The sequence below is a fragment of the Dreissena polymorpha genome, chromosome 15, assembly GCF_020536995.1.
Source record: "Dreissena polymorpha isolate Duluth1 chromosome 15, UMN_Dpol_1.0, whole genome shotgun sequence".
Classification (NCBI taxonomy): Eukaryota; Metazoa; Mollusca; class Bivalvia; order Myida; family Dreissenidae; genus Dreissena; species Dreissena polymorpha.
In genome coordinates, this window is record NC_068369.1 from 2,510,858 (window position 1) to 2,534,997 (window position 24,140).

The following is a 24,140-nucleotide window of genomic DNA, read 5'->3' on the forward strand; positions in this document are numbered from 1 at the left end:
TGTTTACTATTGGTTTACGCTCCATTCATAAATTAACATCTGTCTGTCTGCTATGTGCAAAACTGGATCCTGTAATTTCTCTATTAAAACTTCAGATACATGGTACGCTAATACATTTTAGTTTACGCATGACCCTTTTGTTCACTAAAGGTCAAATTTCAGATCACTATTACTTTAAATAGAAAAAAAATTAAATTGATATTGTTATAAAAAAATTCAATATGATATGATGATGAAACTATTTTGGGCAATATGTTTGCATATGGTCTGTCTGTTCATCTATATACAAAAACTGAGATGACTGAAAAAGTGCATGAGATATGATCCTGATACATTGCGTACATATTATTGATAATATTGTTATCAGGATTATGCATGAGCCTTAATTTGTTCTCATGTCTAATGTCAGGAAACTGTTACCAAGAACAGAAATATACTCAATTCTGCAATGAATTGACAAGTACATGAGATAGTACATGTACAATGGATTTATTTAATTTCGTTTATGTGGATTCTTTAAAATTGGCATATTCAGTGGATCTTTAATTTGTAGATTTCTATTTTTTTTTAAATAAACTCTAAAAACAATTCTTGTATGTTCATTTTCATTAAAGTGTAAGCAGACTCATAAAAAACCAAAAAAATAAGTCTCAATTTGTTAATATTTGTTTCACAATATATTCTTAAAATTAGATTACAATGGTATATATTTAAATATATTAAATGTAAACTTTGTGAACAACATTTTCTTATGAAGTCAAACATCTAAGAAATGGTAAAACAAACAAATGTTTGCTGAGGCAAATAGACATTGGATTTTATTATGAAACTTAACCCTTTGCATGCTGGGAAATTTGTCGTCTGCTAAAATGTTGTCTGCTGAATTTCTAAAATTAGCATTTTCTTCAATTTTTTTTTTCATAATCAGAATAGCAAACAGTTTGGATCCTGATGAGACGCCACGTTCTATGGCATCTCATCTGGATCTAAACTGTTTGCATAGGCCTTTAAAATTCGGTTCCCGCACTGAAAGGGTTAATATACTATCAGGTCAGCGGCAATATAAAACAAATTCACAATTTCCAATTGATAGTTGTTTTTTAATTAAAGGCAACTTCTGTATTGCTTACAATTCTTTTTAATATAGGAAAAATGAAACTGTTCATTTACTCTATATAACTGATCTACATAATATAATATATGAACAGTTTTCCCAAAAGTTGTGCATTTCAAAGCCATATTTGTTTTAACATTTATTCTTATTTAACAAAAAATCTATGTTTGTTACCTTATCTAAATTGTCATTTGTACAGCATGTATTTTTTAGGGAGACCTGCTTAACGTGAAGAAGAGGATTGACCACATTGAGTGGAAGTCGGATGTGATGAGGAACCAGATGGGAGACATGGACAAGTCCCAGGGCATGATGGACCGCCTCCTGGCCAGCTCAGAGATTGCAATAACTACTCTCACGTAAGTTTTAGTGGCACAGATTTTAGTCACACTCTGGTTGAAAAGGGCTTTGTAAATGTGCGTTAAGTGTTGTCCAAGATTAGAGTGTGTAGTGCGCACATGCAAATCTGGGATGACACTTTCTGCTTTTGTGGAATTTTCTGTTTAAAGGAAGTCTCTTCTAATGGAGAATCTGGTCAAAGCAGAAAGTGTCGTCCTTAATCTGTGATGACACTTTACACTCATTCATAATTTAAGCCCTGTTTTTTTTCAGAGCAAGGCTCATTTTATTTTGTATTGCATTATGTTTAAGCATTTCATAGCTTTTTTCTTCATTTCATCAGAGTAATAATTGGCGCTTTGCAATGACACCATTTGGCTGCTTGTTTAGGAAAAAGTAAAACTGTTATGAATATTTACATGTCACTTTGCATACATAGTGGATTCTTTAGGATATGAAAAACAGGTCATGTAGGTAGATAATCCATTCAGAACGAAGTGTTTAGGTGAAAATGCAAACATGTAATTTAAGTCTTTTGAAGGACAAAAATTGCTAAGCTAGCATTTATAGGCAGTCATTTTATTTGGTTGTAAACTGTATAATCTTTTAAGAGGATGCAATGACAAGCTCACATAGCTCTATAAACAGACATTTTATTCTGAAGTTAATCAAACAGTTTTTTTAAGGACCGCAAATACTAAACCGATGTATTCTTTATAGGCAGAATTATTGATGTGTATTATAATACCTTACATGACCATTCATTTCATAGGGTGAGCCTCACATGGAGCTGAAAAAGGTACATTGGAAAGCCAGAATTCAAATAGTGTGAAACTGCAAAGTTACCATAACCCTTTCCCACTCAGAAGCAAAGTGAACATGGCTATGTGCAAACAGCTTAACCAGAACAGTCAGCGAGTAACTCACAGTCTGTTTAGGTTTTATGCTGTTTGCTGCTCATCAGTATCTAAGGGTTGGAAATGAAGCCTTTAAAACTTGAATATAGTAAGAAAGGTCTTTAATCAAATGTAACTTTATAATGGACTACAAATGCTTCAAAATACGTTTCTGAGTGATAAAGGGTTAAGCATCTAGCTAATCTGGGATGTTACTTAATGCACATGCATTTAGCACTGCTTGCCCTGATTGAGGCTCTCATATGAGTATTTTGACTGGTCTTGGATTAACCCATTTATGCCTAGTGGACTCTCCCGACCTTCTAAATTGGATCAATTTATTTCCAAAATTAGAGATGTCTAGTATATTTATTTCTATATTAAGGATATTTCTTACAGAAATTCCTTTAAGCAAACAGCGCAGACCCTGATGATGCGGCGTCTCATCTGGGTCTATGCAGTTTGCCAAGGCCTTTTTCTAGACGCTAGGCATAAATGGGTTAAAGTTGATGTTGTTTCAGTGACCAGCTGGGGGAGCTTGATCTACAGCTACAGGCTGCACAGAAAGTGGAGGATGACTTGAAACTGCACTTTAACAGCATTAACAGTAAGTGTTGCCTCTCTGTAAGTTGCAGGAGATTGTCCTGTTCTTATTTGAGTATACCCATCTACCCCCATAAGAACTTAAGAATTCATACTTGATCAATATATAACTGTCTGTCTGTATGTCTGTCTGTCTGTCAGTAATCTTTTTAAGTATCATATTTGGTATTGACAATTGTACGTTGTCCTTCTTAGTTTCATCAATTATTAACCTGTTGTCAAAACTGGTTGCACCCAGGGGGTCCAATACTATAAATAGACTTGAAAGGCAAAATAACTTTATTTATCTCTGAAACCACAAGCTTTAATATTTGATATGTAACATGGTATTGTGGTGCTGTAGAGATTCAAATAATGCCCCTATGGTCAAAACTGACCACCCCCATGGTCATTTTTTCTTTGTTACAACTTTCTGCACATTACTTTATGCAGCATCAGGAGCTTTTTGTCACTACTGTGGCAAAGTTAATTTCCTTTTTTCTGATATGTATGTTTAAATTTTCCTACTGTTTATCTGTTTACTATTTTATTCTCTTACTTTTCTCCTTATCTGCAACAGTGCAAAAAGCATGTTTTCCCTCTTATCTACCCTTATCTTATGTCCATTCCTGTTATATTAAAAAGCATTTATAAAATAATTTATAATGTATAAATGATCTATAATAGAGCTAAATGTCAAATAGTGTTTGCTAATTCAATGAAGATTATTTTCTTATCCAGTTATTAAAATTAATCTCATTATTTTTCTAAATAGTCTTAAAAAATGTTAACCTGTAGAATATTATAACTGTCATCAATTATGTACTTGTTTTCCAGCTCGAATTCGTGACAATCAGGCCAACCATAGAAAGCTGATGGAAGAGCGGAAAGCAAAGCTACGAGAATTAGAGGTGAAATTGTTAGACTCTACTATACAATTGGGATATGGCATGTGGGAAAAAGCAACTTCATGCAGGTGGTTTACAATCAGTAACCTCAGTCTGCATCAACCAATCTTGATTTAGCATTGGATATAGCAAGCTTGCATCAAGACCTTGCATCGTATTTTAATTGGGGATAGAAGAGTAAATGTCACTATTGCTAACAAATAGAGAAATAGAGCAAAAGCAAATAAGTGTTTTTTGGGCAATAACATTTCTTTGCATTGACTGATATTGATGAAACCTTATATATAGCAAGCTTGAATTGGCGACCTTGAGTGGGTTTGCATTTGGGAATTACAAAAAACAACATTGTTTTTTGACTCAACGACTAAGGATGAGTTAGGATTTTGGTATGGTGCTGAAACGTCAGGTTCGGTAGGGTTAAGGACACGGTCACTGTTATTCAAAGAAAATAAGAACAGTTTCCTCTCAATAACAAGAGATAGAGGGTAGGCATCTTCTCAAGTTGTGTGTGTAGGAAGCCGACATGCAGACAATAATGTGTGATTGCATTTTATGCCCCCAGTAGGGTGGCATATAGCAGTTGAACTGTCCGTCAGTCCGTCCATCCGTCTGTCTGTCTGTCTGTCCGTCAGAAAACTTTAACATAACTTTTGCAATATTGAAGATAGCAACTTGATATTTGGCATGCATGTGTATCTCATGGAGCTGCACATTTTGAGTGGTGAAAGGTCAAGGTTAAGGTCATCCTTCAAGGTCAAAGTTAAAAAAAAACAAATCCAAGGTCAAAGGTAAAAAAAAAATCAAAAAATCAAAGCGGCGTTCTCATGAAGCTGCACATTTTGAGTGGTGGTAGTTCAAGGCCAAGGTCATCATGCAAGGTCAAGGTCATCCTTCAAGGTCAAAGGTCAAAAACTAAAAAAATCAAAGCGGCGTTATCATGAAGCTGCACATTTTGATTGGTGGAAGTTCAAGGTCATCCTTCAAGGTCAGGTCATCCTTCAAGGTCAAAGGTAAAAAAAAATATAATCAAAGCGGCGTTCTCATAAAGCTGCACATTTTGAGTGGTGGAAGTTCAAGGTCAAGGTCATCATTCAAGGTCAAAGGTCAATTTTTTTTAATTTTATTTCAAAGCGGCGCAATAGGGGGTATTGTGTTTCTGACGAACACATCTCTTGTTTTTAGGGATATAATATTTAAAAAAATCAAAGCAGCGTAGTAGGGGGCATTTTGAGTTTCTTACAAACACATCTCTTGTTTAAACTAACTGTGAAAAAAAGTAAAAATTGTTGAAAATCTAGTTTTGGGGCATGGTCATATTTCTTGTTAAGTCTTACTTACATTTAAATTGTCTTATACTTGTACCGTAATATTCATTTGTACATTTAAGTAACATGTGTCCCGTGCAAGAACCACACAGCTATCTTAACGGCCAAGGTCTCAGAAATAAGGCTTGTCTGCTCTATAGCTTGATTTTCATTTAACTCAAAATAACTTGTTGCACATTGTGTTCAACTACATGAGTAAGTAAGTTGAAAACAAAAAACACACGTCTTTTCTCAAGATCAAGGGCATACTTATGGCAGTTTTAGTTTAAACCTATTTATTTTTGCTCGATTGCATCAAAAGCATTAGAGTTATTTAAACTCTTTCAAGTCCATTTCCAGTGACTAGAACCAGCACTTGGTGTCTAAGGAGGAGATCTTAAAAGCGCTCCTACAGTGGGGATCGAAACCATGTCCTCACATATCCACTATGCGACAGTTACCTTTGGCAGTTTTGTTTTCACATCTTTGACTTGCCCACTCCATATTTATAACTTCATTGTTCACTTATTGATTTATAGATAACATGACTTTTTTTACTATATGGGATAGTTTTTCATGCACAAGAACCACATCAGTTACTATCTTGAAGGTCATACTACATGATCAAAAATCAAAATAAGCTCTGGTTGTCAATGATTTACCATTTTGCCAAAGTGGTATCTGTGGGTTTTGATTGCTGTCAGTTGAGACCAACAAGGAGATGGCCTCCCAGTACCGCACACCTTGTTTCTAACAATTGTTTTCATTGACAGGCTCAGAAGACTAGTGGCATTGAGACCAACAAGGAGATGGTCTCTCAGTACTGCACACCTTGTTTCTAACAATTGTTTTCATTGACAGGCTCAGAAGACTAAGGGCATTGAGACCAACAAGGAGATGGCCTCCCAGTACCGCACACTCCAGAATGATCAGATGGAAATCAAGGACAAATACATGAACAACTTTGAAGATCGCATTAAACTGGAAAACACAATAAAGGACGTTAGAGAGGTACATGACAAAGTTACTTTTTTATGAATCTCTGAACTCAAACTAATTTAGTATGCAGAGCCTGTACACCTTAAAATGTTCCAAAACAATTATGTTTTTTAGCAATGCTTGAATGTTAAGTGTTACTTGGCCTCTAGCAACTAGGACTACATTAATCTTTATTTATACATAAAAATGATTGGTAGTGTGTACTTGAGTATTTTTTAGCTCATCTATTTTTTGAAAAAAAATTATGAGCTATTGTCATCACCTTGGCGTCGGCGTCTGCGTCGGCGTCCGGTTAAGTTTTGCGTTTAGGTCCACTTTTCTCAGAAAGTATCAATGCTATTGCATTCAAACTTGGTACACTTACTTACTATCATGAGGAGACTGGGCAGGCAAAGTTAGATAACTCTGGCGTGCATTTTGACAGAATTATGTATACGTATACTTTTTATACTTAGTAAATTGAAAATTTTGGTTAAGTTTTGTGTTTAGGTCCATTTTATTCCTTAAGTATCAAAGCTATTGCTTTCATACTTGCAACACTTACTAACTATCATAAGGGGACTGTGCAGGAAAAGTAATGTAACTCTGACTGGCATTTTGACAGAATTATGTGCCCTTTTTATACATTGAAAATTTGGTTAAGTTTTGTGTTTAGGTCCACTTTATTCCTACAGTATCAAAGCTATTGCTTTCATACTTGCATACTTATTAACTATCATAAGGGGACTGTGCAGGCAAAGTTATGTAACTCTGACTGGCATTTGGACGGAATTATGGGCCCTTTATACTTAGAAAATTGAAAATTTTGTTAAGATTTGTGTTTTGGTCCACTTTACCCCTAAACTATCATAGATATTGCTTTCATACTTGGAACACTCGCAAACTATCATAAGGGTACAGTAAAAGGACAAGTTGCATAACTGGTTGTCATTTTTACGGAATTATGGCCCTTTTTTGACTTAGTAACTTTGAATATATGGTTAAATTTTGTGTTTCGATCCACTTTACTTCTAAAGTATCAAGGCTATTGCTTTCAAACTTCAAATACTTTCATGCTATCATGAGGTTACTGTACCTGGCAAGTTGAATTTTACCTTGACCTTTGAATTCCCTCCCCCCCGAATCCCCCCCCCCCCCCCCTCGAATCATCCCCCCCCCCCCCCTAATTTTTTTTTTTTTAAGATCATCTCACAAATGACCACCACACCCTCACACTATACTATACCCCCCCCACCCCCCCAAATTTAAAAAACACAAATATTTATTTTTATTATTTTATGTTTGAAATACTGTCCAACCATCGCACCCAAGAATACCCCCCCACCCCCCCCCCCCTCCCCCACCCCCGAATCCCCCCCCACCCCCGCTATGTTTTTTTTTTTTTTTTTTTTTTTTTTTTTAAGATCATCTCACAACTCACAAATGACCACCACACCCTCACACTATAAACCCCCCCCCCAAATTTTGTTTTTAAACGGTTAAAAAACAAATATTTATTTTTATTATTTTATGTTTGAAATACCGTCCAACCATCGCACCCAAGAATCCCCCCCCCCCCCCCACCGATTTTTTTTTTTTCGCATTTTTTTTTCCGCATTTTTGGAAGATAATGTAATAAATGTCCACGCCCCCACACTATACACCCCTCTTCACTCCACCCCTCCCTCCTTTGTGGTTGAAAATGAGAGTCCCTTCACCTTTAAAAAGAAAATAGATGAGCGGTCTGCACCCGCAAGGCGGTGCTCTTGTTTTGTAATGGTATCTATGCTCAACATCTCAGTATGCTAAACATGGCATCAATATGTTGCTGCTATGGCCATTTCCACCACTGTTCACCCTCCCCTATGTTGCTGCTCAATTTCCATTCTTATCACTGTCCACCCTCTCCTGTTACAATCAATATGTTGCTGCTATGGCCATTTCCACCACTGTCCACCATTTCCTATGTTGCTGCTCAATTTCCATTCTTATCACTGTCCACCCTCTCCTGTTACAATCAATATGTTGCTGCTATGGCCATTTCCACCACTGTTCACCCTCCCCTATGTTGCTGCTCAATTTCCATTCTTATCACTGTCCACCCTCTCCTGTTACAATCACTATGTTGCTGCTATGGCCATTTCCACCACTGTCCACCCTCTCATATGATGCTTCTCAATTGCCATTCTTATCACTGTCCACCCTCTCCTGTTACAATCAATGTGTTGCTGCTATAACCATTCCCATCACTATCTACCCTCTCATATGATGCTGCTCAATTGCCATTCTCATCACTGTCAACCCTCCCCTGTTACAATCAATATTTTGCTGCTATTGATATTCTCATTGATGTCCACCCTTGCCTGTTACAATCAATGTGTTGCTGCTATGCCATTCTTATCACAGTCCTTTTCCCTTGACACAATCAATATGTTGCTACTATTGCTATTATAACTACTGTCCACTCCCTTATTACAATCACTATTTTGCCATTTTCACCACTGTCCACCATCCCCAAGATGCTGCTATTGGCATTCTCAACTCTGTCAACCGTCCCCTATTTTGCTGTTACTGCCATTTTCATAATTTTCCACCCTACCCTGTTGCAGCTGCAGGCACTTCAGATCCGCATGCATGGTGCCATGATGGAGTACTACAAGTACCGCGGCCTCTATAACTCCTCCGAACTCTCCCATTTGGAGGACATGTCCATACAGAACAGCGAGAAAGTCACCCAGCTGCAATCAAGTATGGACGTAGCGCTTAAAAACATTACAGAGTTCCTCCAGACTCAGATGACAGGTGAAGCCATACGTAAAACTGCCTGGGACAATTTGCAGAAAAATGAGCGACGGGCGGCGTCTAAAGAGGCACGTGCTATGAAAATGAAGTCATCGAGTACTATTGTGGTTGCGTCCTGAAGCTGTTATGTTTATAGTTTACTGCTGGTTGATTTTTGATGGTTGTTGATTGAAAACACAAAGTATTAACATTATTTGAATATGTGATACACATTGATTGTCTTTGTTATTCATTAAGGGTATTAAGTATGTTAAGCTTGTATTGATTTTATCATTTTCATTATGATGTTTTAGTTCATACTTTAAGTGACAAATCAATGTCCATATTATATATTTTTAAATAACCTGATATATGCCAAACATTTTAAATGTTAGTGCTCATTGTTTTCATTTCTGTGATACATTTACATTGGCTTACATATTTATTCAGAAAATGAATGTTTAAATATTAATTATTTATTTTTAAGATCATCGACAAGTGATTTTGTTAGTTTAGTGAGGAAATACTGTTAAGTAAAAGATTAGGGGCTTTCATAATATTATTTCTTTGGCTGCTTGTCCACACTAGTACAAACAGCAGTGTTATAAGAGTGTTATTTTTTGTTACCCGCTGATAACATAGTATCAACATGGCTGTCTGTCTGTTCGCCTATCTGTCTGCCTGTCTGTCTGTCCGTCCATCATTCTGTATATTTGTATTTTGACACAGACTTATCGGCAGGCGTTCCTCTACACTATTCAACATAAATTATTTAAACTAGCAGGCATTGTTGCTTATGTTTAGAAGTTGTGAATGTGGACTTTTTATGCCTTGAACTGTCCGTCAGTCCGTCCGTCTGTCCGAAAACTTTAACATTGGCCATAACTTTTGAAATATATAAGATAGCAATTTGATATTTGTATGCATGTGTATTTCATGAAGCTTCACATTTTGAGTGGTAAAAGGTCAAGGTCATGCTTCAAGGTCAAAAGTAAAAAAAATACAATCCAAGGGAAGTAATAAGCTTAAAAAGGGAGATAATTTCTAAACCTGCCAAATGATATATTTCAATTTTATTTCAAAGCGGCGCAATAGGGCGCATTGCGTTTCTGACAAACACATCTCTTGTTCTTATCCAACATTAAACAATTACAAACCTTCTGCCTTTTTTCAACTTAAACTTTCAATAACATGGTGATTATAAGTTTTGCACTATTAACAGATAACTATACCCCTTGTAAAAAGTTGAGAGGTGTATTTTAAAAATTGCCATGGATGTTTGTCTATCTGCATTTCTGTCTGCAGTCTGTCGAGCAATTTGACTGTCAATAGACAAATTCTTTTCCTTAGATGTTTGCCTTCACTTTTCAACGTAGAACATTCAAACTTGCAGGCATTTATCCTGTTATATAATGCTGTGCATGTGCAAGTTTTAATATCCTTTGCTAAAATTTACAAAAGTTATTCCCATTTTTCAACTGTGTCATGTGGCTACAAATAATGACATTCTGCTTCAGGGATTATTATTCATCACTATTGTGACAAAATCTAGCTACAAGTAGTTTTTCTAATTATGTAGCGCCATTTAACAAGTTGAAAAAGGTTCAAGAAAGAAAATTGTTCATCTATATGCTGTTAAATAGTCTGCACACCTGTTCAATAATGAGGCGTTTGAATGTTACATTTTGATTAGCTCTTAAAATGAACAATTTGGTATCAGTATTGTACTATAAGAATGGTCTCCGACTCTTACAACACTTAAGTTAGTGTATGCAAACGTATATCTAATGCATTTGGGTGTGTTTAAAATTGAGATTTATACATGCGTGTATGAACTGCTGAAATTACACGAAAAAGTAATAAAGGTGTTAAATATATTGAATCTTTGTCCTTGTGATTACAACTTTACTTAATGACGGTATTGACAGCATAAATATGTTTTGTACACAAGTTTACAAAACTTGGTCATTTATAATTATGTTTTTTTTATAGCATATCGCTCATTACTTTTGAAATACTAAAATTATGCTCCTCGTGTAAAAAGCGGCTATATATTGCTCTGCGAATGTCCGTCATCGCTTTGTCGGTCAGTCGTTTTTTGCGTGAAATGTCTAGTACTGTTTGAACTGTAACCTTGAACATAGGTAAAAATATGATGGTTACGTTTGAGAAAATGAAGATACCTAACGATTTTTGTGGCCCATAGATCGAAGAGTCTTGTAATAATAAATTCGTTCCCTCACTATATCGTGAGAATGCTTTGACTTTTGAGCATGCTTATTGGGTTACTTGGATGAAAGGGAAGACGTCTTTTGACTTTGATGTCACATATACAAAGGTAACGGTGACCTGGTTTTGTAACATTAACTTTTTTATTGCACTAAATTTTAAAGAATGCTTTGTCCTGTACTCCATTAACTTTTTTATTGCACTAAATTTTAAAGAATGCTTTGTCCTGTACTCATACAAATTGTGAATGTAAAAGTTTCATGTCATCAGGTTGAAGGAAGGTCAAGGCCACCGCATCTGCCTGTGCACACTGATCAGCCTGTTTAAACTTCACCACTGGTACATAGCAGACAGTGAGTGTATGTATGTATTCAATAGTGTTTAACAGCTTGTGTGACGACATTGGCCAGTTTGTCATTGAAATCTGTACATATTCGCTGCTTTCAGGGAAAACGGGGCTTAATGCATGTCAAATAAGTGGTGCCCCAGATTAGCCTGTTCACACTGATTAGCCTGTGCAAGCTTTTTCAAAGCTTGAAACAACTCAATCCAATTAAACATAGAATTCAAATTGGCGACTGTGGATCAATTGGGCCTAGGAAATGATTCAAGTCCGACTCAACTTAAAACTCTTAATTTCCTTAATCACGCTGAAAAATGGCCGTTATTTGTAGTTTCTCAAAAACCACTTCTTTCACTTGATATATACGAATCTCATATAAATACAGTGTAGTTTCTTACTTATCGCAAATAAACAAAACAAGACACAATTTCAATACATTTTCTGTTGTTGGTAATGCATCTGGACAGTCTTCTGTCTGCATAAAGCATGACACACATCACAAGAATATAATAACTCAACAAAACTAAAAATATAAACATGAAAAACGTTTCATTCATGCACGTATATAATATAGCGCCTACCGCGGTATTTTGTTTTTCATCTTTTAGTTAACCAATACATAAAATATTAAATCAGGTACAAACAAGAAATCAAACTCAAACTTGAACTATGTCTTTACGGTTCGACAGTCAAAAGCTGAATGACGGAAAACCGCCAAACAAACCTGATTTCCTCGTGCACACTTTAAGTGTGCCAAAGCGTTCATTACATTGCATTATGGGAAAATTATTTTCTTCTAATTCGTAAACTCAAACGATACAAATTATATTTCTTATTTATGTATGGAATTTCGCCTGCGACGAGTTTTGGCAGAATTACGGCCGTTTGTTTTTTCACTTTTGAATTTATAGCCTCAACATTAAGAGAGTATCACAGCTTGTATTTTAATTGATAAAAACACATTTAGAGTTGGGACTGATTATGTTTAAGTATATGTGCATGTTTGTTAGCTTGGATACCTTCTAGTCCTTTTCAGGGGCGGATCCAGGATTTCTGCTTATGGGGGGGGGGGGGCGGGATATTGAAAGATTTTCCGGGGGTCCGGGTGGGTGCAGGGCAAAGCGCTGCTAGGGGGTCCAGGGGGACAAAGCCCCCGGAAGCTCCACGATTTTAGTGATTTTGAAGGCTTTGACAACCACTTCTCGAGCATGTCACGCTTTATGTGCAAAAAGAGGGATACATTAGAATCCGAAAGTTCGACCCCAAAAAATCGGGCGACAGAGAGTCTAAAGTTAAACATTTCGCGATTGTCTGTGATTAGTGGGAAATGTTGTGTACGAAAAAGAAGAAAAATGAGTTTAAATAGGTGATTTAGATCTAGTTAAGTGTGAAAAATCAAATGAATTTACTTTACTTCGGCGATTTTTTTTTGGGGGGGGGGGGGCGGGGGGGGGGGGCGGACGCGGCGTACCGCCAATGCTTAAATTATTATTGTAGTGACTAACATTCCCAGGAAATAACTTGGATTGACAAGGTTTGTAAATTGATGTCAAAATACCAGTTTTCTTACGATCTGGTATATTGGAAGAGTTCGGAAGTCAGAAGTCATTGGGTTTTCTACCGCTTCGTGTTTATAAATAGTATCGCCATCAATAGTTAGATACTCTGTTTGTTCTGATGTTGTAGAATGTTGCAATGTGTTTTGACGTTTACTGTTGTCTCAGTCGACATTTCCTTAAACTCTGTATATATATGCTGTTGGCACAAGAGTAATATGGAACCAGTTTTTTTCAATGTGTCATCTGTTTTCTCCAAGAATCAAGTGGAAATACAAAAGAAATATATCAACTTTAATGACAGTAATTATATTCCAACAGCTGGACATTTCGTGATTTTTATGTCCCAATTTCTAATGAAAAGGATTGGTTACCACCCGTAGCTTATTAGTATTTAGAGTGATAGCGTTATGTGCATCTGCAGCTTTTCACCCTATACACACTGCTCAGAAAAAAGTAAATGTTTAAACAATGATGTTGTTAAGATGAAAGATATTTGAATGATTCAATTTATATTCTATGAAGGATAAGTCGTCTTTACGTTTTAACATTTAGGCTTAATATTTAGGTTTTATGGCTGTTTTTGGTGTGTGTTTTTTAAATATCATCTCATCGCCGATCTTTTGTGTGTTTTAAAGGGGCCTTTTCACAGATTTTTGGCATGTATTGAAGTTTGTCATTAAATGTTTTATATTGATAAATGTAAACAGTGGATCTAAAAAGCTCCAGTAGAAAATCAAGAATAAAAAAAGAGGAATCTTTAACACCGCTCGAACCACTGAACCCTGGAGTTCTGGAGTAAAAAGTCTGCCACTTAGACCACTCGGCCATCCATGCTAATACAATGAAAGAGGTATTTCATACTTTCTATAAGAAATCCTCACAAAATATAACGGGATATGTTCAAATGGGGGTAGAGGGGTATAGTAAAAATAAGAATATCAGGGAAACTGATGGATGCTCCCCGATGATGCGCTTTGTCAATCTATGTGTTAATAACCACCTAAAAAAAATATGTTATTAGCCTCGGTGACCTTGACCCCAGTGACCTCAAACCTCATCAAAAGGTAGAGGCCCATGCCAAATATCAAAGAGATCGGTAAAGTATTGAAGGTGCTGTGAGAAACTGTTACAAAAGCGGGACGGAAAATATATTAATAGCCTCGGTGACCTTGAGCCCAGTGACCTCAAACCTCATCAAAAGGTAGAGGTCCATGCAAGGTACCTACATGGCAAATATGTAAGAGATCGGTAAAGTATTCAATGCCCTATGAGAAAATGTAAGAAAAGCGTGACGGAAAATCTATTATCAGCCTTGGTGACCTTGACCCCAGTGACCTTAAACCTCATCAAAAGGTAGAGGTCCATGGTAGGTACCTACATGCCAAATATGAAAGAGATCAGTAAAGCAACAAAAGCATGACGGAAAATCTATTATTAGCCTCAGTGACCTTGACCCCACTGACCCATCAAAAGGTAGAGGTATTTCATAATTTATATAAGAAAAATTATAACCTGATTTAGTTGTTCCATTCGACTCCCGAAAATGTGCGCTGACTGGATCGTCATTGACTCCTTGTGTAGTGGATCTATTGTCATTGAATATAATTCATCCGTCCGATCAGAGCTTTTAAAGGTGCCTTTTCAAGTTTTGGTAAATTGACAAAATTTTATAAAAAAAATGTTTCAGATTCGCACATTTTTGTGTTAGTTATGATATTTGTGAGTAAACAGTAATACTGAACATTTACCATTCTCTTAAATATCCATTATATGCAGCTTTTGACGATTTGAAAACCTGAAAATTATAAAGCGTTGCAGCGCGAAACGATTGAATGATTTGGAAAATTCTGTTGTTGTCGTTATTGTTTTTGAAACTTCGAGGATTTTTTATATGAAGTAAAAAATAATCCGTTCATTACATGAGCACGGATGGTCGAGTGGTCTAAGCGGAAGTTCTTTTACTGCAGGATCCCAGGGGTCAGTGGTTCGAGCCCAGTTGAGGGTTACTTTTTTATAAATAGTATTTTTGTTTGTTTACAGGAGATTTTTAGGTCCAATGTTTAAGTTTATCAATATAAAACATTTTATGACAAACGTCAATACATGCCCAAATCTGTGAAAAATGCCCCTTTAAAGCTTTGACCATCATTGAGTCAAACTTTGTTTGAATAACTCTTAAAATGTTCCAAAACTATCAAATCTTTCAACTGCCAATGACCAAAGTTAATACTTATTTTATATATCGTGTGACAGAGATGATTGAGAAATTTGGGATAAAAGTAATGTTTAGTAAACCACAAATGAAGATTTGCTCCCTCTTTGTGAAAACCAATTACACGGATTTTTCATACATTTTGAACCGATTTGTTTTGTTTTCAGAAATGAACACTATGCAGTGTATGTTGTATTATTTTTTTATTAATGAAACAATATTAAATGGCATCAGTAAATCACACGTAAATCACAATCTAAATCACTATTGCTATAACATAATTACAGCGCTAACAAAAAATAAAAATCAGTAAAAATAAGAGAAACGCAACAAGTAAACATCGTGGTATCAACAGATAAGATTCAAATGTTAATTATGACTGAGATTTGATGATAAAGCTATTATCACGACTATTAAATCATGAGTAAATCACAAATGAATCACAGACAGGTGAAACCACTTTATACACGTACGTAATTTGTGTTTTTGACCGTAGTGCCCACAAAGTGAGCTGATATTTTTGTAGGGGGCTTTGCACACTCTGCAGACATGTGTGTTGGCTTCCCTATGTGTTTTCAGATGTTCTCGCATATGCGCCCGAGAACTTTCGTTCATTCATTTATTTCATATTTTAACAATTTGCAAAAACATGGTTCATGAAGCATATATTACACAAACAATAATTTTTATCTGCTTATGGCATAAGAAATAGCAAACCAATAAGTTAAAATAGCATCATAGTTGATAAATCAAGCAAACACAGATACAGGTTTATACAAATTCAATAAATTATATAATTTAATCTAAACATTTGAGAGAGCAAAATAATAATACTATTTTTGGTAAATAAATGATATTATATGTGTGTGTGTGTGTGTGTGTGTGTGTGTGTGTGTGTGTGTGTGTGTGTGGTGTGTGTGTGTGTGTGTGTGTGTGTGTGTGTGTGTGTGTGTGTGTGTGTGTGTGTGTGTGTGTGTGTGTGTGTGTGTGTGTGTGTGTGTGTGTGTGTGTGTGTGTGTGTGTGTGTGTGTGTGTGTGTGTGTGTGTGTGTGTGTGTGTGTGTGTGTGTGTGTGTGTGTGTGTGTGTGTGTGTGTGTGTGTGTGTGTGTGTGTGTGTGTGTGTGTGTGTGTACTAGAAATTTAAAACATGTCACAAACATTAAAATTCAAGGATAGCACATAAAAGGAAGTAAATCCTTATTTCCATTGTGGTCCTTAATAGATTTAATGAAGTTGACCTAGAAACAACAACTAATTAAAACTAGAAAAAAAACATAAATAGTAGCAAGCAGATGGCTTTTGATGGTGTACTTAAAGTTGGGGAGATTCTTAGCCTGTCTTATATGTTGTGACATTTCATTCCAGAGAGAACATCCTTGATTTGCAAATGACCGTTTACAAAAACCTTTAACCTTGGGCAAACAAAGTGTTTGTGAATGAATAGATAGACAGATAGATTTATTTCAGTATAATGATACAACATGATAAACCATATCTACATACATGATAAAATAGTAAAACAATAAACATGTATGAGAAATGAAACCATGCCAATAACATTATACCAAGGATAACACAAAAAAAGAGAACTAAATCTCTTATTTCCATTATGGTCCTTGGATATTGATGGTAGTGACATAGAGAGGCATGAGATACACATAAGAGATTTGAGTTATAAAAGACAATTATTTGCATAAAAAGGTAGATATATTAAAATATGGATCAATTAAAAACTAACTATATAGATCTAAAAGAATGATTACATATTAAAAAGATGAGTTTTAACTGACAACTTAATATTAGCTATACTTGTAATATTCCTTAAGGAGGAAGGTAGTTTGTTCCACAGAACACAAACATTATATGCAAAAGATTTAGCACCAAAACCTTTGACTTTGGATAAAATATAGCACCCACTTTCACTTGACCTAGTCTTGTATGAATGAAGAGTGTCAAAGGGAACAAAGTTCACTCATATATTCAGAAGCCAAACCTTTTTTATTTTGAAAACATGACAAAGGGTAGCTTGCATCACTCTCTTTTTAACAGGTAATCAGTTCAAAATCTTAAAATGTTCATTACCTGTATGTGACATATGACCTAGATTGAGGACAAACCTTATTAATTTATTTTGTGTGACCTGAAGTTTATCTTTCCAAAATTTGGTAATACCATGATACCAAAATCAACATGTGTAATCGAAATGACATTGGATTAGAGCCACGACCAGAAGTTTCTTAGTGTGGCATGAGAGAAAATCACGTTTTTTATACAGATACTTTAACCTTGTATTGGCCTTTTTAACAACAAAACTAGCCATGGAATTACCAGACAGAGACTTATCACGTGTAGCATCAAGATATTTGACTGTAGAAGTTGACTGAATATGAGTACCATTACAACTTACAATGACAGAAGCACCAGACTTTAACCTAGGGATAGAACCAAATAGAATTGTCTCTGCTGTACCTAAATGAAGAGAAAGTTTATTGTCAATTAACCATTAACTGACAGACTGTATATCATCTGTCAGTTCTTTTTCAATGAAATACCTGTTTTTACCTGCAACAAGAATGGCAGAATCATCAGCATACAGAAGAAGTTTATATTTAACCACTGCCTGCATATCATTTACATATATTAAGAAAAGTAGTGGCCCCAAAATGGATCCCTGAGGAACATCGCAAATAACCCTACCACTAGAAGAAAAAGAACCAGCTACATCAACAAGTTGTTGCCTGTCAGAAAGGTATGACTTAAACCATTGAAGAACATCAGGACTGAGACCCATGGCTTCTAGTTTTATAAGAAGAACTGAATGGTCTACTGTGTCAAAAGCTTTTTGAAGATCCATTAAAATCATACCTACAAGGTGACCTTTATCCATATGAAACCTAATAAAGTCTGACAAATGAATAAGGCAGGTCTCTGTGGAAAAACCACCTCTAAAACCAGATTTAAATTTATATAATAAATCTTTTTCTTTAAGATAAGTACACACTTGGTCATATACAACTCTTTCGAAAACTTTTGAAATAATACTTAAACTAGACACAGGCGAGTTATTACCTTCTTCAGTTTTATCATCTTTTTGTAAAGAGGAACAACTCTAGCAGCCTTCAAATCATCCGGCACAGTACCTTGTATAAGTGACAAATTTACAATATGTGTTAAAGGAAAAGTAATAATAGGTGCACTATCCCTAACAGACCCAGATGGAATACCATCTAAGCCAGTAGATTTATTTTACCCTAGCTTATTCAAATACTTAAAAATAATATTTTCTGACATCAATGAAAAAGAATAACTACTAGGTGTAATGCCTTTTGATGAATTAAAATAAGATACAAACTGCTTGCCAAATCTGTTCAATGCTGCAGGTAGTTTTGCTGTAAGATTAGATGCAACAGTACAGTAAACATATTAAATTTTTCAGCAACCTTGAATTTATCAAAACAGATTTCATCACCTATTTTCAATGGAATCACTGGAAGCACCAACTGACACTCTTAACCTAGTTGGATAGTTATGAACTGAACTAAGTGGAATTAAATACTCATTTAGGTAATCTGGTGATCTACCACTGTCGATTTTGAAGACATGGCAGAACATGATTTGATCAACTCTTTTAGAGACTGTTAACCCGTTTAGCTTGACAAAATAACTTTGATCTATATGATCCATTGCTTCAAGATCCAACACAAATCTGATCATTCTGTTCTGGATGACCTGTAATTTATTCCTTAGTTCCTGAGTCAAGCTGTTATACCAAATTGAACAACCATAATCAAAATGACACTGGATGAGGGATGTGACCAATAACATTTTAGAGTGGTGGTTAAGGAACTTACTCTTCCTGTACAAAAACTTCAACCTAGCATTAGCTTTCTTGATAGTTGACCTAGCCATTGAATCAAAAGATAGACTTTGATCAAGAGTGGCCCCAAGATACTTAACAGAATCCTTAGCTTCAATAGGTTTACCATTGCATACAACATTAAGATTTGGTCCAGACTTAAACTTGCTTCGGAGCCAAACAAAACAGATTCAGTCTTACCCAAATGCAAAGATAGCTTATTAAAAATTAACCATTCATTTAGAACATTCATTTCGGAGCTCAAAACTGATTCAAGTTCTGACCTATCCTAACCAAAGACCAAAATACCAGAATCATCTGCATACAGTAACAACTTATTTTTCACTGCACCAGACATGTCATTGACGTAGATAAGAAACAACAACGGTCATAGAATAGAGCCCTGGGGAACACCACACGTTGCTCGAGATGATTGACTACCACGGACATCAACCAATTGATGCCGATCAGACAAATAAGAGGTAAACCACCGGGCAGTAACCTTTGAGAGATCCAACGCCTTCAACTTCATCAATAGAATGCCATGATCAACAGTATCAAAGGCTTTCTGCAAATCCCGCTTTCATGATATACCAAACTGTGTCTGTGCTTTTATCCTCTGGTGCATATATCACATATATATCGCGCTTCTTCCGTCATTCTGTGTATCTGAAAATATCAAATATTTTAAATCAAATACATATGCATTTTTTTTATTCTGTATTCACCGTGCTTTCACCATAAGAGTGTCATAATCATATACATGTAATGAATCTGTCATGTGCGTTACCGTTTCAAATATTGCATCCACTTAACCATACTTAACCATATATAATTACAAGACAAAGGGCATTACTAAATCTACATGTTAAAGCAATTAAAATCAACGTTTACAACAGTAAAGTTTAATCCTTGCAATGACCTTAACATAAATTCCTTTAAGCAAACAGCGCAGAGCCAGGACGCCACATCACGCGGCGTCTCATCTGGGTCTACGCTGTTTGCCAAGGCCTTTTTTCTAGACGCTAGACATAAATGGGTTAATATTTTTTCTTTGATAGGCTATAATTAAGTTTAATCCCAAATATTAAATGCTTGTTAAGCATAAGTGCCTTTAAACAATCTGCATTTAACCATTGCAGACAATTTTTCTTTGTTTACTGTTTGTTTCTTCCGATGTCTATTTCCTCTGCGTTCACAAACCGAGCATACTTGTTCATGTTTGTGTAGCGTGTTCCCCTTCAACAGCATACATTCAAACTATGCACAATGTATGCCTTAGTATATTTTCTGTGCTCGTATTTAGTTTTCATGCACTGAGTGATAATAATAGCTTAATGCTTGTGTGTCATATGCACGTGTAACCAATCTGCATTGAACGAATGCAGAATGCTGTTTTATTATTTGAATGTGTTTACACAGTCGACGCAATGTGTTTTATGTATAACTACTTTAGCATCGGTCGTTTTGAAAGCTTAAACATATTGTTATCAGTACGTTCATTTAAGTGAAGTATCAATAAAATTATAATCTGGTATTTCAGCTCAATCGATTTCCTTTCCGGTTTATCTGCCATGTATCGCGTGTGTATCGTCTGCACTCAAAAGAATTTTTATTGCGAATGTGCTATGCGTTTATTTAGATGAAATATAATATACGGTGGAGGTTCATATGTATTTAATTTTACTTCCCATACAATATTAGAAATACGCGGTACAGTTATGGTGTATGTTAACTTCCTGGCGTTTTGCCAAAAACCAGATGCTTTTTTAAGAAAGGTAATATGATTGCGACAACAATAGCTGACTAGTAACCAAATCAAACGCACTGTTTCGCTGTTATCAAGTGGATTATATAACGTGAAATGGACGGAAACTTACCACCTAGAAAATCATGCCACGAGGTAATGTCATTTATTAATTATTTAACTCTTCGTTTTTTCTTTCCACATCAAGACTGGGATGGGTTATTACTAATAAATTCACGGTAGCTTAATCGTTGTTAATACGGCTAACTGGAATATAATATATAACTTACATCAATACAACAGTACCAAGAAAATTTACACAAGTTTAAGTAAAAATATGCGATAAACTAAGTAAATATATGCGATAAATAATGTAGATATCAAAATCTCTTAGTTGTGGGTATGCTTTTATCATCGTCATAGGCGATCACTCAGTTTATCAGTTGGTTAGGATATATTTGTGAACATTGATTAGCTATCAAATTAATGTCCTTTAACTACACTTAGTTGCACATTCATCATATAGACCAATGCACACAACAAAACAAAAACAAGCAAAAATTTGTTGAATTGATATCCCCGGTCAAATAAAAGTTGTTAATGAGGGGGGGGGGGGTGCAAATCCCTTGATAAACGGTATAATCATAAAATATAATTATATGTAGCGTAATTGTTTTTATGCATTGTCATTCTCCTTTATCTGAGAAATAGCCCTGAGAAGTGACATCAAGCAAAGACAACAAAGGGCAACAACTCTTAAGAAAGTGTAGGGTTATGGTTTTTGTGCATGACATTTCTTCCCAATGATTTCTTCACACCCATGAAATTTCATGTTGAAATGTTATATCGCAACTGAAATATAGCCCTGAAAAGTTCCATCATACAGAAACAACAAAGGGCAATATAGTATTAACGAAAGTGAAGGGTTACGGCTCTTAAGCATTTCATTTGTCCTCATTAACATCAATACATCCAGGAAGTTTCATGTTGAAGTTGTGCGTGGTATCTACGATATAGCCATTACAATTTACATCAACTAAAACAACAAAGGGAAATAACTCTTATTACACAAAGCGTTTGATTATGTTTCGTGTTCATGGCGTGGTGTTTAAAAACGCGAGAGTCGACATGCGATATTAATACAGCGATATTTGAACAGTACAAATATCGCGTGTCGCTTCGTGTATCGCGCAAAATATCGGGTATCGCTTTGTGTGTCGCGTGCCGCGGTCTGAAATTAGAACGCGATACACGAGATTCGGATAATATGGGCGATATTTGAATAATAAAAAATCGTATATCGCTTCGTGTGTCGCGTAAAATATCGCGTGTCGCTTCGTGTTTCGTGTGTCGCCCTTTGAACGCGAGACACGATATTTTGCGCGATACTCAAAGCGACACACGATATTTTGCGCGATATTTTGCGCGATACTCAAAGCGACACACGATATTTTGCGCGATACACGAAGCGACACACGATATTTACAACGATATTTCGCCTTTTGGGCTACCTACACAAGGGCGATATTTCGTGGTACATTCTCGCGCGTCGCTTCGTGTATCGCGCAAAATATCATGTGTCGCGCAAAATATCGTGTATCGCTTCGTGTGTCTAGTGTCGCCCTTGATGAAAGAAGGGCGATATTATGGATGGCATTATCCGGATTCCGTAATATAACAATGACACACTCGTTTATAACACTTAAAAATGTTGATGATATAATTAAATAAAGGACGTTGGGGTCAACAACAAAACTGATTATGTAAATTAATTCATCTAACATTTCATTTCCTTTTCAAACTGCACATTCTGATATGAGTTTGTAATCGGATAACTCTTTTATCGAGTCTCGAATTTATTACCGCAAAAGTATCATGTCGACTTATAGGCTATTTTAATGAATGATCGTACGCCAAAAGATAAAGTGCGGGTTCTTGATAAAACCAATTCATGCAACAATAGTTATTAAGTGAAGACTAACTGAATTGCATTACTATTGATGACAAGTAAAACAATACAATATCCTCAATTAAGGCCTATTTTATGTTAAAACCACCAGAAGACCGTGTTATCCTAGCTGTAAAACTATTGAATAGATCAATAATACCAAAATATGTTGTGTTTTTAAGCACATGTTTTTGTTGAAGAAACCACGTTTGAATATAGTATTGAGGCATCTTGTTTTGCAACGCATAATTATCACACAGGGGGACCAAATTGATCTTTTACGTGCCTTTTCTACCGCAAAAGTTTGGTCCGAATATAGATGAAAATAATGAAACAAAATTTTGCGGAGAACATAAGAAAAATCAAAGCGCCCTAGGCGCTGAAGGCCTGGGGCTAGATTTAGGGTGCTTGGTAAGAAGTGTAGTGACTAAACTGAAGTAAATGAGTTTTGGACAAAAATAAAGTAAATCCAATCATGAACCACAAAGTTAGAGCATGGTCCAGCCTTGTCAGTATGGACTAAACAGGCGAAATTGAGCAAGTATTGTAAGTTTGAAGAGGATATCTTTGATAGTCTTTGCGGAAATTGACATTACAGACAACTAAACAAACGCGGACGCCGTCTACCTTTGTTCTATAAGTCGAGCTAAAAAGGGAGATATTAATTAAGTTGTGTGACTGGTAGACTATTTTCAGTCAATATAATGACAATGGTGGCATTTTGAAAGGTAAGTGCTAATGATAATGAAATGTTTGAAAATGGTTTTGAGATCAATCTGAAGGCAGGGCAAAGTTACCAATACCATCGTAATAAATGAACAAGTACTTAGTGCTGAGATCAATTTAATAAACACAATGTTTCAACAACCTGTAGAACATGGAAGATAATTGTTTTTAGCATCAAAGCTTAATATAACTTGACATAATGAACTAACTAATAATCTAGCTCTACAAAATGATTTAAAAATGTTTGGAACAAGAATGGTATCATGCAATTTTCGTTCTTTTGTGTGAGTATTAACATATGTACTGTAAATGTACAAGGGCTAAAAAACAAAGATAACTGCACAAAAAGTTTCAAATGGTTGGACAAAAAAAGGTTATATAAGTCTTTTTTATACAGGAAAGTCACCTAAAACATACCTAAGAAAAAACATTGAAAAGTGGTTGGGACGGAGATATTTATCTTAGCGGACAACATACCAATAAACAATGCATCGCTTGTCTGAGTAAAAGTCATAGAGGAATAACAGTGGATTACTTGAACGTAATAATGATTGGCAGACAAGCAAGTATAGATATAACAAGGGCTGTTTGTAAAACATGCATGCCCCCCATATGGGC

General features: G+C 35.6%; 1 protein-coding gene across 2 annotated transcripts in view; it reads left to right on the plus strand.

Annotated features, from left to right (window-relative positions):
• Window positions 1-24,140, plus strand: part of LOC127860737 (coiled-coil domain-containing protein 178-like) — a 127,521-nt gene that overhangs the window by 24,604 nt on the left and 78,777 nt on the right. The window contains exons 17-21 of one of the 2 annotated variants that reach the window (XR_008039908.1): window positions 1,328-1,473; window positions 2,871-2,956; window positions 3,769-3,842; window positions 6,005-6,154; window positions 8,731-10,504. Coding sequence is in view for 1 of the 2 variants with exons in the window: in XM_052399010.1 (XP_052254970.1) it covers window positions 1,328-1,473; window positions 2,871-2,956; window positions 3,769-3,842; window positions 6,005-6,154; window positions 8,731-9,042 (768 nt within the window). In the remaining variant the exon portion in view is untranslated. Of the gene's footprint in view, window positions 1-1,327; window positions 1,474-2,870; window positions 2,957-3,768; window positions 3,843-6,004; window positions 6,155-8,730; window positions 10,785-24,140 lie in introns of those variants that run through there. The other variant, XM_052399010.1, reaches the window with a different exon arrangement.